Source organism: Bufo bufo, chromosome 5 (genome assembly GCF_905171765.1).
Source record: "Bufo bufo chromosome 5, aBufBuf1.1, whole genome shotgun sequence".
Lineage (NCBI taxonomy): Eukaryota > Metazoa > Chordata > Amphibia > Anura > Bufonidae > Bufo > Bufo bufo.
Genome location: NC_053393.1, coordinates 112,168,562 through 112,185,358, shown reverse-complemented (window position 1 = coordinate 112,185,358; position 16,797 = coordinate 112,168,562). Strand labels below are relative to the sequence as shown.

The 16,797-nt window shown below is 44.5% G+C and overlaps 1 protein-coding gene across 2 annotated transcripts in view; it reads left to right on the top strand.

Moving 5' to 3' along the window:
* The window catches only part of ARFGEF1 (ADP ribosylation factor guanine nucleotide exchange factor 1), a 157,557-nt gene that overhangs the window by 93,015 nt on the left and 47,745 nt on the right, over window positions 1-16,797 (top strand). For both annotated transcript variants that reach the window (XM_040434499.1, XM_040434500.1), the window contains exons 13-20: window positions 165-273; window positions 4,592-4,793; window positions 7,092-7,203; window positions 9,735-9,940; window positions 11,147-11,231; window positions 12,840-13,011; window positions 14,216-14,367; window positions 14,853-14,981. In XM_040434499.1, coding sequence (XP_040290433.1) covers window positions 165-273; window positions 4,592-4,793; window positions 7,092-7,203; window positions 9,735-9,940; window positions 11,147-11,231; window positions 12,840-13,011; window positions 14,216-14,367; window positions 14,853-14,981 — 1,167 coding nt within the window. The remainder of the gene's footprint in view (window positions 1-164; window positions 274-4,591; window positions 4,794-7,091; window positions 7,204-9,734; window positions 9,941-11,146; window positions 11,232-12,839; window positions 13,012-14,215; window positions 14,368-14,852; window positions 14,982-16,797) is intronic.

Genomic DNA, 16,797 nt, shown 5'->3' with positions numbered 1-16,797 from the left:
TTCTGTACATGATATCAGGCAGACTAATTACCGTGTCAATGACGGCTTGAAGGGAGGTTAATGGAAAGGCAGAGCGAGCTCTGGAGATGAAACTGACAGTAATGTGCATGTGTGCGTTACAGAGCGAGTGTTTTTACAGCTTCTAATGTGTTTTCTCCTTAAAGGAATTAAGTCTGAGGAAGAAGGGCCTGGAATGCCTGGTTTCCATTTTAAAATGTATGGTGGAGTGGAGTAAAGTCTTGTATGTGAATCCAAACTCTCAGACAACGCTCGGTAAGGAAACCAATGAATGGGGAATGATCAATGGATTACTAGAGGGGTTGCGTCAGTTCAGCAAATGGCATTTATCACGTAGAGAAAGTTAATACAAGGCACTTACTAATGTATTGTGATTGTCCATATTGCTTCCTTTGCTGGCTGGATTTATTTTTCCATCACATTATACACTGCTCGTTTCCATGGTTACGACCACCCTGCAGTCCAGCAGCGGTGGTCGTTTTTCCACACTGTAGGAAAAAGCACCTGTCTGTGGTCAGCTCCCACAGTCCCGACTAGCAGAGAGGCCGGCACTTTTTCTTTGGGTGGTCATAACCCCTGGAAGCGAGCAGTGTATAATGTGATGATAAAATGAATCCAGCCAGCAAAGGAAGCCATATGGACTATCACAATACAGTAGTAAGTAGCTTATATTAACCTTCTCCACTTGATAAATGCCACTTGCTGGAGTGGGACATTTCCATACATCTGGGCTATTGAATTATCTGAATGATTAGACACAGAACAGAAAAGTAGTTAAGATGTGAGAATCTCCAGAAAACCGGCAGGCGTAAAATATACGGTTACGCTAATTATGAGATGCTGGACTATCAGATGCCACATTAAAGGCATTATACATATTATAACATTAGTATTCACGTTTCTTTTAGAAATCAGGACACAGGGCAAACAAGCTCTTTGTGTGGCTTCAACATTTTCTGAAAAAATAGTAGTGCTGCAGGATGACGGCTGCATCTTCCCTGGGTCCGGGAGTGCTGGTGACCCAATACGCACTGGGATGTCACCAGTAATGCGGCCAGTTCTCCATAGCAGTGTGGAGATCTGGTTGTGTCACCCTCGTACTGGATCAGCTGTTTCTTGACACTGGCCTTAAAGGGGTTATCCTGGAAAAGATAATGATGACTTATCCATCAGCAGGGGTCCAAGTCCCAACATCCCCTCCGATCAGCTGTGTCAGGGAGCCACTGTGCTCACCGGTGCTCTGGTGAGCGATGGGCAGCTTTCCCAGGACAGCGCCATACATCATATAGTGGCAGTGCTTGGTATTGCAGCTCAGCCCCATTGGTTTGAATGGGGCTAAGCCTCAACTAGGCCATGTGACCAATGTACAGTGATGTCACTGGCCTAGGAAGAGACTGAGGAGCTCAAGGCCACTTGTAACAGCTGATCAGGTGTCACTACCGCTCAGATCTGATACTAGCGCCCTATCCTGAGGATGTCCTAAATATCTTTTCCTGGATAACCCCTTTAAAGGGACACCAAGCCTGTATGTGTGTATATGTACAGTATAAAAATGTCCCTCTTAGATATGCACGCAGGACTTCAAGCAAGCAGTGTTGCCCTCCTCCCTCTGTCATCTTTGGCTGAAGACTGGGTGCACCAGCATGAGATCACAGAACCGGAAGTTTGGGGAAAGGGGGCGGGGCTTAATCCCCATTGACTCTAATGGTGTCCATAGCGTGTACAGTGCTGTAGGATCTGCCAGAGAGGACCTTACTGAGAGCAGCATAAACTAGCGGCAGATGAGCTGAAATGAGTGATCTGTCACTTACCGTACCTGCTAACACTGCTGCTGAGAGCTTGCAGATTAATGCTGGTATGGCGCCGGGGAAGAGCACCAAGCTGCCAGAGAAGAGTCCGGCTCCTGCGGAGAGAGGGGGAACTCATGAATAAGCCAGACTCGCCGTCTGTCAGCATGTAGCTATTCTCTGGCGCTGCCAGTGTTAAACTTTACAGTAAGTGCTCGGCATAAAGGGGTTGACAGGTTCCCTTTAAAACAGGTGGGCACAGCCGGTGGCATGTGGTCCACATACGGCCTGTGATGCCGTGCTCTGCAGCCCTCCATCCATCTGGTCACACATATGCGTGGCTGCGAAAATGCTTTTCCAGTGTCAGAGAGGAGGGACTGGGAAGCAGTGGTGAAGCACTATGTGGCCATATCTGAGACCCACATGTGGTGGCAGAATTTCTTCTGATCCCTGTGTGACACTCCACTGAGGGGTACATAAAGTAGATATACACTACTCACAAAAAGTCAGCCATATTTGACTTGTGGGTGAAATTTCAGGATTAATCTAAAATGCACTCTACCCTTTACAGGTGAACCTAATGTGACCACCTCTAAGCTTTTGAATGCACATGTCCAACTGTTCCATGTTTCAGTACTTTTTGCACAACTTGCTGTTCTCTAACAAGGAGCTTGTTCTCTAACAAAGAGGTTCTCTCACTTCAGCAAATAGCATTTTTCATGTAGAGCAAGTTACTACAAGGCACTTACTAATGTATTGTTATTACCCAAATTGCTTCCTTTGCTGGTTAGACTCCTTTTCCCATCACATTATATACTACTCGTTTCCATAGTTGCGACCACCCTTTAATCCAGCATCGGTGGCCATGCTTGCACACTATAGGAAAAAGCGCTGGCCTATATGTGCTCCTAGGGTCCCGGCTACCAGAGAGGCCAGTATTTTTTTTCTATAGTGTGCAAGCACGGCCATAGATGCAGGATTGCAGGGTGGTCATAACCATGGAAACGAGCAGTGTATAATGTGATGGAAAAATGAGTCTAACCATTGGACAATCACAATACATTAGTAACTGCCTTGTATTAACTTCCTCTACATGATAAATGCCACTTGCTGAAGTGAGACAACCCTTTAACAGGTGTTTGATCCATAATTCGCCCAATACATTTCCTGGTTCAATTAGAATTGGTATTTAAACAGTCCTCCTCATCATGCTGTTCACATGAGATCAAGACGACAATTGATCAACAGTACCTCACCATTGCGAGGTTTCAAGCAGGATGTTCTCAGACGGAAGTGGCCACTGAGATTAGAGTGTCACCGGCAGGTTGTAATGGAGATAGAGAGGGACTGGAAGAGTCGCAGAAAGGCATAGAAGTGGACGTCCTTCGGCCACATCCCACACTGATGACTGCTTCATTGTGAACAATGTCCTGTGGAACCGGATGATGAAGGCCACACAACGGAGGTCACATCATTGGGGAACGGCTGCTGGAGACTGGGGTACCTCAGATGGAGTGGCCTGCACTTTCTCCAGAACCGGACACCATTGAAAACCTATTGGGTCAGCTGAGTCGCAGTGTATAAGGCTCGCAACTCTGTACCCCAGAACCTCAATGACCTGAGGGCCGCCCTTCAAGAAGAGTGGGATGCCATGCCTCAGCAGACAATAAGTCGACCAGCATGAGATGTCGTTGTCAAGCTGTAATTGATGCTTAAGGCCACATGACAAGTTACTGAGACATTGACATTTTTGTGGGGGTATACCCAGCACTGGTGTTGGCTTTGGTTTCAATAAATTGTTTGAGATGAGGAAATCGCCATTGCTGCTTCTACTTATATGCCCTGCTTTCATGATATCATATCACTGTAGCGTGAACTTTAGTGTGTGTGTATATATATATATGTGTGTGTGTGTGTGTTATATACACATACACATACACACACTCATACATCTATCCTTGTAAAAGGAATAATATAGACAGACAAGAAAAATCTCTGCCTTAAAGGGGTTGTTCCAACAAGCCTAACAATGTTCCATATGCAGACAGGATAACCACCATCTGCAGACGCCATGGACAGCTACCCATTTAGGAGATATAGTATTTCATTACACTTGTTTAAATGAGTAGGTAACCATGTAATTATTTATATTGTATACATTGGATATGATTTATATCTGCAGACCAGCCACACTAGCACTGCGGGTGACGCTAGGGAGGCTGGTCACTGTTGCGGTTTGCTATTGGTTCCTCCCCCCGTCGCCGCATGTTTTCATCCGTGCGACAGGGAGATACAGCGGCGGCCGTGCAGGGATCCGGAGGGGCGCGTGTGTCGGGGAGCAGGTTGGTATGCTCTAGAGGAGGGGCTCAGACATTCTGGGGGTCATTATAGTGATTGGAGAACCCTTTTAAAATAAGTGTATACAGAATTGAAGTTTTCTTTTTAGCTTGTGGGCAGTTTTCCATGTGGGCTTTTTCTGTGTGGCATTCCACTGTCCAGTGTACCTACCTGCTTTGCGCTGTGTCAGGTTCGCTATTTTGATGTCTTCCGTTGTTAATACTTTCCATTGCAATGTGAGAAGTTGCAGGATAGAACATGTTTTACACCAATGTTGTAAATTAATTTTCTGAAAAACGTAATAAACTTAAATTTACAAGAAAGCATCTGCCTTCACTGATACATTAATGGTATTTGATGTCCTATCATGTTACGGTATGTCCAGTGTAATTTACGGTAATATATTCTTTCTATCCGCTTACTATATTTTCATTCCCTTCATACATCAGGTCAAGAGAAACCCATTGAGCAAGAGACAAACGAGACCAAACACCCGGAGACCATCAATCGATACGGCAGCCTGAACTCTCTGGATTCCACCACCTCTTCGGGCATTGGCAGCTACAGCACGCAGATGTCTGGCACAGATAACCCCGAGCAGTTTGAAGTATTGAAACAGCAAAAAGAAATCATAGAGCAAGGGATAGATCTGTAAGTTGCCCTGACTGATCGCGATATCGCTGCTCTTTTTTTCCATTGTTGCCGGTGATTCTCATCTGAACAGAAAGGAGACAGTTTTCCTTCTTGAATCTAATTTGGTAGCAGTGAATGAACGTTCTGCTTTCATCCAGAGCAGTAAAATATACATATACAAACTTTTTCCATATAGCAGAGGATTAGTGCAGTTTTTAATTAACTTTCTGAAGCCTTCGCTCGGTGCCAGAAGCAGCTTAGCTGTTTAGTTAATAGCAAATCCTAAAGATGTCTTTGTTACACATGAGCGATACAGTCTGCAGGAAAAAAGTAATAAAAAAAAGTAAAATATAAGCATATAAATAAATGTAAAATTGAAACCTGTGTTCTTTCAATATACTTTGTATCTTCGGATCTTGATGCAGGGGGTATCTCATGATTAAATGTTAATTTAGTCTCATAGATCAGGCAAAACAAAACCGTTTTGATTGGAATCATTAAAATTTGCTCCTTGTTTCTAGATCCGGGTTGCACAACATTTTCTGATCCAAGGGCCACCTTACCATATTGTAGAACTCCCAAGGGCCACAACAAAACCCAAAGGCGTACTACCATCTGACATATTTATGGCGTACCGCCAGGACACGCACCTGTCGGGAGAATTGGGGTCTCCTTCTCCCTAGTCAGCACATCAGAGAGGAGGAGATTGCGCATGCATGTGGCTCACTCCATTGAAGATTATAGAAGTTGGGGTAACAGCCGAGCATTTTACAACTCCTATAAACTACCGCGGATGGAGCCGCATGTGAACTGCCATTTCTCTAAGGACTCATGCACATATCCATATCCGTTTTTATAGTCTGCGAATACAGGCTGTGTGTATCCCAGATTACCCTTCCGCAGTATGTTACAAATGCCTATTCTTGTCTGCCAAATGGACATGTTCCATATTTTGCGGGGCCGCAGAACGGACATATGTATGCGGACAGCACGCGGTGTATGTTCTGTAAATTTTGCAGCCTCATTGAAAGAATAGGTTTGCATCTGATCTGCAAAAAACGGGGGTCTGATGCGGACCGAAACTACGGTCGTGTGCATGAGACCTAACTTGTTTTGGATCAGAGGATCCCACCCTTTTGATATATGGGGACCCAGAGTGCAACATTGGCACTTACTCACCCCTGCTGCTGAGCCGTGGACCACCTCCTTATCTCTCTGAGGTAGAAGTTTTATCTGAGCAGCCACAAACCTCTTCTTCTGTGCTAGATGGTTGGGATGGTATGGCAGGCCTCATTCTGCGTTTACATATGTGTTATGGCGCCCCCTGGTGTTCTCTTGATTCTCTCTGAGTGTCCACCTGCTGGATTTGGTGCTGGTAAGAAGAAGCGGCTTCTAGTGGGCTTATTCTTATTGGTTGTCTACAATAGCAGCAGTCACTCCATTGCCTGTGTTCAAGGGGACTGTGGGACTTAACTACTGAGCATGTGTGACCACCAGCACTGGACACAATGGGGGAAACTGCCATGCACCAGTTTTCTGGAATACAAACGCTGCAATTTTTTGCTTAAGCGGCACTTTTTGTAATGACTTCAGTTGTACGCCACTTTTGCCCAAAAACGGATGGGGCAGGTGTCAGTGCCCAATTTAGCAAAAGTGGCATGGATAGTATCCCTAATTAGATTTTCTAAGTAATTAGGGACACCATCCATGCCAGTTAGAGAGACAATCTTTGGTGCCTCCTTACAATAGGGTTAGGCTCTGTTGAGATGGTAGAGCACATACTTAAGTGCCACCCGGTGTTTCTTGTATACTGATTTGTTAGTTTACCCCATGTCTAGTTCTGTATCACGATGACTGATTTCGCCAGTTTGACCAGTGAGGTCTGTAGATCATCAGATTAGTGCAGACAGATATTAGATGTCTCAGCATTGAATTGCCCAGAATTACTTCAGAAGATCCTGGATGGAGCCCTGGATGTAAGCGGTGTCTAAGCAACGGCGCAGACAAACATGTCCTAAAAGCTTCGAAATGATTGATATCTTTGATGGCTGGAATAAGGCACTTGATTTAATGTCGCCAGGCTGAGTGCAGCGGCGTATTCGACTCCAGGCAGCCTCTCCGCAGCCTTCTCTTCATCGTAACCTTCTATCTTCTTTGAATTATGTTCCAGGATATTTAAGGTTCAGAAACGTTGACTTACATCCATGTCTCTCAGCGATTCGGCTCTGTCTTTGAAGTCGAAATTTGTTAGCGCAGTCCACACATCGCTTTCATTGTATGGATGTAAGTTTTCCCTTTTTGTTATTTATTGTGCAGATTCAACAAGAAACCAAAAAGAGGAATCCAATATTTGCAAGAGCAAGGGATGTTGGGTAATACCCCAGAAGATATAGCCCAGTTCCTGCATCAAGAGGAGCGCTTAGATTCTGTAAGAATTTCCCATTTATTCAGAAATGTTATAAAATATCTTAGTAATGTGCTGTTAAACTAATCGGCCTATTCTTCAAGGTGTGCCTTTGGTTAGTCTACTAAGTATATAATACCTGGTCTCACAAGTACGCCCCATCTGATCCTCAGCTGTGTCATGTGACTTACTGTCCACACACAATGCACTGAGGGACATTTATCAAGATTGGAGTTCCCACACGCCAGTCTTGATCCCTGTGTGCCGCAGTGAGATAAGCCTAATTTATTAAAGGGCAGAGACATCTGTTCTAGTCCAATGGTCATATGTGGCTGCATTGCTGAGAAAAATGATGTTGTAATATATGCAAATGAGCCTCTAGGAGAAACAGGCTCCTATAGGCTCTGCTCTCTCTGCAACTGTTGTGCTCTCTGCACTTTGATTGACAGGGCCCAGGTGTGATGATGATTACACTTCCTGGCTCTGTCAATGAAAGTGCAGAGAATGCTGCAATAGCAGAGAGAGCAGAGCCTCTAGGTGTAACGGCAACGCCCCTGTTGCTCCTAGAGCCTCATTTGCATATATTAAAACATCATTTTTCTCAGCAATGCGGACACATATGAACATGGGACCAACATCTGCCAAGTGCACATGTAACAGGTCAGCCAGTTGCATAGGTAGAAATCTGCTGACAGATGCCCCTTACGAGGCAGCTGCCTCTTAATGAATTAGTTTAATCTCTGGCCGTCCATGCACCAGAAACTGAAGTCTATGCCAGCTAGGGACTGGCGTAGTCTTCAGCTATAACTTTCACCAGTTCCTGGCGCAAGTTATGGTAAATCTGTCAAGCCAGGCAATGTTCAACCCTTGCCACTAAGCCCCTGCCCTTTTTTTTGGAAAAGTGCTGGGAAGCTCAAATTTGGCCCTTTTCTTTATGCCGCAATAGTGACGTAATTACCTTACCAAATGCCCCTCACTGTGTCAGTTGCAGAGTCGGTGTCAGCCACTGTCACTGCCTGCCCTGTGAGAGATCTGAGAAGAGACTTGCAGCACGTGAGTCTATCTGACAGGTCTTTCTGTGTTTCCTTTCTGTTTGTTGTTCTGGGCTGGATCCCACCTCTCCACAGGTTCTGCTTGTTAGCTGTTTAAGAGGCTCTATTTAAGTCCTCCTCTTAGGCTGAGTTCACATCAGCGTTCAGCCTTTCCATTCTCCTGCTCCGTTATAGGACGGATTCGGCACATAACTAAGCCGGACGGAGCCTACGACCCCATAGCCTATAATGGGGTCCGTTATGTTTCCGCTCAGAAGATGATTTTGAAGCGGAGACAAAAGTCCTGTATGCACAACTTTTGTCTCCGCTCCAAAATCATCTTCTGAGCGGAAACATAACGGACCCCATTATAGTCTATGGGGTCCTTTGGCTCCATTCGGCTCAGTTATGTGCCAAATCCGTCCTTTCTGTTCTCCTGCTCCTATAATGGAGCAGGAGAACAGAAAGGCTGAATATTGATGTGAACTCAGCCTTACTGCTGACTTTGCGGTTGATATTTTCCTTCTGGAGTTCTATGCTGGTTGTTTGTGGATCCTCTACTTCCCCAAAAGCTAAGTCCTCCTGTTTTCTCCTTTGTGCGCGTGTTGCTTCTAGGTCTCAGGAAGACGCTGGTCCCTTCGCGGTGGAAGGTACCAGCTGTCTCATTCCGCGCTCCCAAAGTTAGGGTTTGTGACAGTGTCAGCAGGGCTTAGGTTCCAGCGTATGAGTTCGTTCACCATCAGGACTTGCTCATACTGTCAGCAGTCAGGGAGAGTCTCAGGGATTGTTAGGAGGTTACCATTCCCTCCTCCCTAGCTTTGGGGCCTAGTCTGTTTTCCTGTTGCTGTTTGTTTACTTGGTGTTCCTCTTATCCCCATCTACCATGACAGCCACCAGAAGGGAGTAGATGTCCTACAGTCACCTTCACTACAATTTACATCACACACCTTTCTAAAGGGACCGAGAATAAAAATGTTATCACTAGTGCTTCTTTAAAAGGGTTGTTCCAGATTAAAAAAACAAGGCTGCTTTCCTCCAAAAACAGCACCAGCCCTGAACATGGGATGTCTGGTATGGTATATCTGTCTGGTATATGCCTGGAATATCTGTAGATGGGGTGGTGATGTTTTGGGAAAAAAGCAGCCATGTTTATATAATCCTTGACAAGCCATTTGAATTTCCATCCCATTCCATACATTTATGACCTTAGGTTAAAAAGGGCAAAGAGGCTGGGAAAGGGCATTAACACTGTCATGCACATTGGTAAGGTTTTCTCAAACTATACCTCTGAGGCATGCCGCCAACATACGCCAAGTGATCAATTTCCTTGCAGTGCCATCTTAGGGAAGGGTAGACATTAAACTGTTTTCATTGAAGTCAATGATCTGTCCGCGTTATGTATGGATGTGCAGGGACCTCTAGAACAAGGCACGGTTTGTAACCCATTGCCATCCTAGCTATTAAATGAGGGTCCTGAATAGGGGACACTCCCGTATTTAATCACAGCCATATTTTATGTTACAGACTCAGGTTGGAGAATTCCTAGGAGACAATGATAAATTTAACAAAGAAGTCATGTACGCCCATGTGGACCAGCATGACTTTATGGGGAAGGACTTTGTGTCCGCTCTCAGAATGTTTCTGGAAGGTTTCCGCCTCCCTGGTGAGGCCCAAAAAATTGACCGTCTAATGGAGAAGTTTGCTGCTCGATACCTGGAGTGCAACCAGGGGTAAGATACATTACTGTCTTCAATTAATATTGTACACCCTGAAAAATAATCATTTCTTCTGATTATGCTTTTTCAGAACAGCAGCTTCAGATATTTGCTTTATATTAAGACACAGGACATAGGATTTCATAAATTTCTATAGGAGGGCTTCAAAACAGAACTAGTACTGCCCACTGATAATTACTGCTGAGAAATGTTAAAGGGGTTTTCCCATCTCAGACATTGATGGCATATTGCTAGGATATGCCATCAGTGTCTGATAGACACCGTTCCCACCTCTGGGACCCACTCCTATCTCCGGAGCGGGCCCCCAAAGTGAAGGAGAGCGCACCCCGCTAACACGGGCACCCTCCATTTTTACCACTATGGGAGTTCTGAAAACAGCCAAGCACTAGTGTATGCACAGTATGCTCTCCTTTACTTTGGATGCCCTGTTGTGGAGATAGGTGTTGATCCCAGAGGTGGGACCTGCACCTATCTAACATTGATGGCATATCCTAGATGGACCAACCCCTTTAAAAGGTAACGAAACCTTCGTAAAAAGCACAAAGGCGCAGAAGCCAGGCTCGCAGTGCTCTGCCCTTTCAGCTTTCATCAGCTCTGCTCTGTGTGAACGATGGATCCCAAATACTTTCTGTGGAACTGTACTCCATCTGTGCTCCACACCCTCGAAAGGCCAAGTAGAGACGAAAGCCGGAGGAACAGTGCTCTGAGTAGCACTTCTGCCCCTTCATATTTTAGGTAACCTTTAAGAAATATGGGGGTCATTTACTAAGCTGAAATATGCCTAAATTAGGCGTATTTCAGGCACAGGTGGCGACTTCGCCCCGCTCACTCCAGTTCTATAATGGTGGGCAGGGAAGGGGACAGGCCGACAGGCATTTTCTACATCTGTTTTAGGCATAGAAAATGCCTCGCAGAGCCAGGCCGCTGTGCAGGGGAATGAAGTCCATGAATACAACACCAACCCCCATCATCTATAGCACACTAGTAGTCTTGTAATCTTTTAATTTAACACAAAGACATATATTTTCTGTGCCTACTCATCAGAGCCACAACTGAAGATCCATTAAGGTAAAAACAGCGGTTGTAAAACACATGAACCTGCGCATCGGGCTCCTAAAAGCTTTTATCACAGGATTACAGCGCTTACCTCTTATTTGCGTCACCTTTAGTCTCCACTTACCTTTTTTTGTTATTCCACAGACAAACCTTGTTTGCGAGCGCAGACACGGCCTATGTTTTGGCGTACTCCATCATTATGCTGACAACAGATCTTCACAGCCCTCAGGTATGTGAAGGGTAACTGATTTCTTACATAATATCCACCATTCCGTCTCAGATGTCTGGTCACAATAATGAGTGTGTCCTGAACAGGGTACTGTATTCCATCTCCAAGCGGGGCTCTGGAGCATGTGTACATCCTCCAGATTAGCCACCATGAATATGTATTCCTTATTTTAATTCGCAGACTAAATTGCGAAGAGAATCTTTTACTGTAACAGAAGCCAGCAATTAAAGGAGTTTTGCATCCTTAAAAAAAAAACAGTAATAGCTGCATACGGCTAAAAATAAAGGCCTAGACCCCCTTTACTAATCCCCTATCTAATGCACTGACGGTTCAGTGGCTCCTGGGAGTCTTCGTTTATTTGGACGCAGCGAGGATTCGTCCTGTTGGCGGTTTTTGGGCTGACATCACTACTGCCGTCTGTAAGTGTCTGACACAGCGATTTGTCTGCCTCCAAACGAAGAGCAAAGGGGGGTCCTTGGTAAATTGAAGGGCAGCTGGCGGGATCCCTCAGTTTTACAGAGAACCATGAGATAGACCACATCATGAAGAGGAATTACAGGAGGAAATTCCTCCGTGGATTTTGCAGCAATCCTGCAGTGAATCCAGGCCAAAAGAGCCACATGTGGACTTGTCTCGGATTTTGCTACAGTTTTCACCTTATGCATGGCAGCGGCTGAAAGCAGCGGTAATATCTGCAGCATAAATTAAAATGCTGTGGATTTAAAATCAACACAGCAGGTTAATTTCTGTTGCAGATTTATTATGCAGCGTATAAAGTGAGATTTAAAGGGGTATTCCAGTTTCCAGGTATTGATGAAATATCATCAAGATCGGTGGAGGTCTGACTCTTGGCACCCCTGCTGTTCGAAGGAGCTCCAACACTTGTGCAATCTCTGCAGTGTTTACCTGCAAACCGTCTACATTGTAGTGGCGGTGTGATGACAGCTTCCTCTGCCATTCACTTGAAGGGGACAAAGCTGTAATTACACCGCACCACCACTACAGTGCAGATGACGTGCAGGTAAACACTGTGCGTGAGTGCCGCAGGCTCTTCAAACAGCCGATCGGCGGGGGTGCCAGAAGTCGGATCCCCACCAATCTGAACTTGATGACCTATCCCAAGGATAGATTATCGATTTCATGGAACCGGAATACCCCTTAAAATCTTATTCAGTTTGTTGCTTTGTTAAAATACTGTGGATTTTCCACCCGCAATTCTGTAGTGTGGACCCAGCACATAACTGAAAGCAATGCCGCCCAACAGATCCCCTTGACTATAATGCGATCTGTCAGATTTCCGATTTTGCTTGCAGGAGGTTTTTGTCCAATATTTTTTACGTAATCTGCAACAGAGTCCCTGAACTTATGCTCCAACACAAATGTGAACGTAGCTTTTGTGGAGCACTTTTGGGTCACCTGCTGATTGCATTGTAGAAGACATCATTTGAATATCTGATTTTACTAAATTATTGGTCAAGTGACATTTGTTTCAATGAATCCAAATACATATGGCGATTACGGTATAGTGTTTTCTGTAGACTTGGATCAGAAATATCGGATAAATGCTTTCTCCTCATTCTGCACGTTCTCTCTCTTTGCCGCACATAGGTGAAGAATAAAATGACAAAAGAACAGTACATCAAAATGAATCGAGGTATTAATGACAGCAAGGATCTTCCTGAGGAGTATCTGTCTGCTATCTATAATGAGATTGCTGGAAAGAAAATTTCCATGAAGGAGACAAAGGAGCATGCAATCCCTACCAAGTCCTCGAAGCCAAGTGAGTGAAAGGAACACGTCCGCAGGTCCATGAGGTCATGTCTGCAGCAGTGCTTCTTATATTCTCCAAGCAGAGGTGGCCATAGACGAAAGCTTCTGCCTTATGGGATTTTGCCAGTGTAAAATTAGCGTATATTACACAGGCGGCAAATTTATGTCAATTGTTGTGACTATCCCATCCAACTGAGTGGGGCTGGCAGCAGAAACAGTGCCATTCTGATGTGCTGAACTGAAAACATATATACCGTGTATATAGGGTGCGACCATGCAGGTAGATTTTCTGCAGCGCAATTTCAACAGCTTATTTTGCCGTCAAAATTCATGAAGAATCAGCAGCAAAATACACGTGTGTACAATTATTGCGGATTTGCCACAGACTGCACTCTATGGGGGGAATTTATCATTCCCCCCCCCAAAACAGTTTTCTTTGGGAAAAGAGTTGCAAGCCCCAAATTCGCTACTGCCCTCACCACTTTCTCGAAAAGGGGGCAAGCTGGGGTAGATTACAGTCCAGAAGCGCAGACTGCCAGAGGCAGAGTCTAATGTACGGCAAGGCCTGCTCCTCGTCATATGTTGGGTGCAGCCTCCTCCGCCAGAGCACGGGGTTAAAAGGCCAGTATATGCTAAATTCTCACCCACATATGTGCAAAGAGTGAACTCCGTGGTGGAGAACCCCAGCAGAAATTGATGTGCTGTGGATTTAAAATCGCACCACAGGTCCGTTTCCACCACAGATTTGTTAAGCATTTTGCAAAGCCTCCTCCACTTTGCCGATCCTGTAATACACTGCGGATATTCTGCCTGCATTTCTCTGGTCAAACATCAGCAGCATATCTACCATGGCTGAACATACCCTGATAGTACCCAGGGATACATACCCAGGGATACATCAGTAACTTGTATCTGCTTAAAGAGGAATGTGAAATTATTGTATTGGTAACCTCGGATTGCTGTGATGGATCAGGTTTATGAAATGTATAAACCGAATAGATATTAATATTTTTATTTTATTTTAGTTTTTTTTTTACTGGAAATCTGACTTAACAATCTAAGCAAAGGGCAATTGAAACCTATGAGTTTTAGAATGTTTCAGATTTTCTTTAACCAAGCATATGGATTGTCCCTTTTAATGAATATGGTTTTTAAGGTGTACCTGCATCCACACGGTGTAACCCATGTTGTGCTGTTGTTCATGCCTCTTTCAGGTGTTGCTAGTGAGAAGCAGAGGAGGTTGCTGTATAACTTAGAGATGGAGCAGATGGCAAAGACTGCCAAGGCTTTGATGGAGGCCGTCAGTCACGTCCAGGCCCCCTTCACCAGTGCCACTCACCTGGAGCACGTCAGACCAATGTTCAAGGTGAGATTTTTCTCCTTCAACAGAAAGTCAAAAACTGTTCAGAACTTGATAACGTTCTTCTCTTTTTCCTTCTTGACATTGACTAGTGAAATCTATCAGCTTCTTTTTGCTGGTGTTTATAATTTAGGTAGAGATATAGGGGCACATTTATTAAGACTGGCCTTTTGGCCGCCGGCATTAATAAGCCCCTGCGCTCGCTGCCTCTACATCGGCGCATCCACCGTCAATTCTAAATGTAAGACAGCTTGCTTGCTAAAGAAAATGATCAATGAAATGGCCTGCCTGCCCGTCCCCTTTCCCGCCCGTGCCACACACCCCTTTTTTTACACCTGGTGTGAGCGGGGAAGAAGTTGCAGATTCTGCCGCAACATGGCGTGTGACAGAATCTGCTCCAGATATACGCCATCTACGCGTATATCTTTTCGTAACAGACCCCCATAGTTACCAGGAATAGATTAACTAACACCCATACATTTTCTCTTCAGTTGGCATGGACGCCGTTTCTTGCGGCATTCAGTGTGGGCTTACAGGACTGTGATGACACTGAAGTTGCCTCTCTGTGTTTGGAGGGAATCCGCTGTGCAATAAGGATTGCATGTATCTTCAGCATCCAGGTAAGTGTGGCAAGGAGCTGCCCTCTAGTTGCCCACTCTTCTGCTGGGCATGGTGGGTATTTTCAGAGCATGAGAACAGAAGCATGCCTGAAAGCAGTGAACTGCATATTGAAAGGTATTAATGTATTGCATCTAATAGATGGCTTCCCTTCAAATAATTGTTCACCTCTGGATAAGCACTTCTCAGGCTATTAGACTTTTACCTAAAGTGCTTCTCCATTTTGAAATCCCATTTCCATATACCCTGTTTGGCTCTACCAGCTCACAGTTCCCGATCATCCTCCTCCCTCTAGAGAAACGGTTACTGAATAGGTGGTTAGACTAATTATGTGGAGAAAAACAGCCGTTATCTTAAAGGAGTTGTCCAGTTTTCTCATATTGGTGACCTATCCTCAGAATAGGTCATCAGTATTTGGGCTCATTCACACAGCCGTTGCTCAGCCGTTCCGAGCATTGGGGGCCACAATTTTTAACTTGAATGGGTCCGTGATTCATCCACACTGCAGAAAATTTGAATATGTTCTATTTTCTTTGCGGTGCGGAGGCACAGACAGAAACCCCACAGAAGCACATAGAAATAATAAAGGAACGGCGCAACATAGAGCCATAAGAATAGATGCTCTAGAATTGTTATTACATGGGGAATGCATGACACTTATAAAACAGGCATGTCAGGAGAGGGGAGAAGTCCTCTTTAACGAAGCAAATCCTCTATTATTACTTGAAGAGATGCAAATTTCTGGAAGACATGCCAGCTCATGACTTGTGCCCTGTAGCATTATACAGACTGCAAGGAAAAGGGGGTCAGTCAGCACATCCCAATGTGCAGGTGCACGCTGCCATGGCTAAATTCACACAAAAATACAGTGCAGCAGCACTCTGCAAACCACATAAAGTACATAAATGGCATGATAATGATAAATGTTAGAATATTAATCCTATGCTCATTTAGTAAATTTAAGATTCTTAGCAAATATATATATTTTGCACAAAATTATTTGGGCCCGTCTGCCAAACGCCAAGGCGATCTCTGTAAGATGGGAAACTAACACTAAACGCTACCTGTAATAAGCCCTCACGGCCACTATAAAATTCATGGGGTGTCGGTTCCACATGCATGCTGGAGATATATATATATATATATATATATATATATATATATATATATATATATATATATATACATACATACATACATACACACACTAGATTTTAAGCCCGTTACAATAATGGGTGCTAGAACAGTAGTGCATAAACATTAGTAGGAACAGTCTACAGGGTGGGCCATTTATATGGATACACCTTAATAAAATGAAATGGTTGGTGATATTAACTTCCTGTTTGTGGCACATTAGTATATGTGAGGGGGGAAACTTTTCAAGATGGGTGGTGACCATGGCGGCCATTTTGAAGTCTGCCATTTTGAATCCAACTTTTGTTTTTTCAATAGGAAGAGGGTCATGTGACACATCAAACTTATTGGGAATTTCACAAGAAAAACAATGATGTGCTTGGTTTTAAGGTAACTTTATTCTTTCATGAGTTATTTACAAGTTTCTGACCACTTATAAAATGTGTTCAATGTGCTGCCCATTGTGTTGGATTGTCAATGCAACCCTCTTTTCCCACTCTTCACACACTGATAGCAACACCGCAGGAGAAATGCTAGCACAGGCTTCCAGTATCCGTAGTTTCAGGTGCTGCACATCTCGTATCTTCACAGCATAGACGATTGCCTTCAGATGACCCCAAAGATAAGTCTAAGGGGGTCAGATCGGGAGACCTTGGGGGCCATTCAACTGGCCCACGACGACCA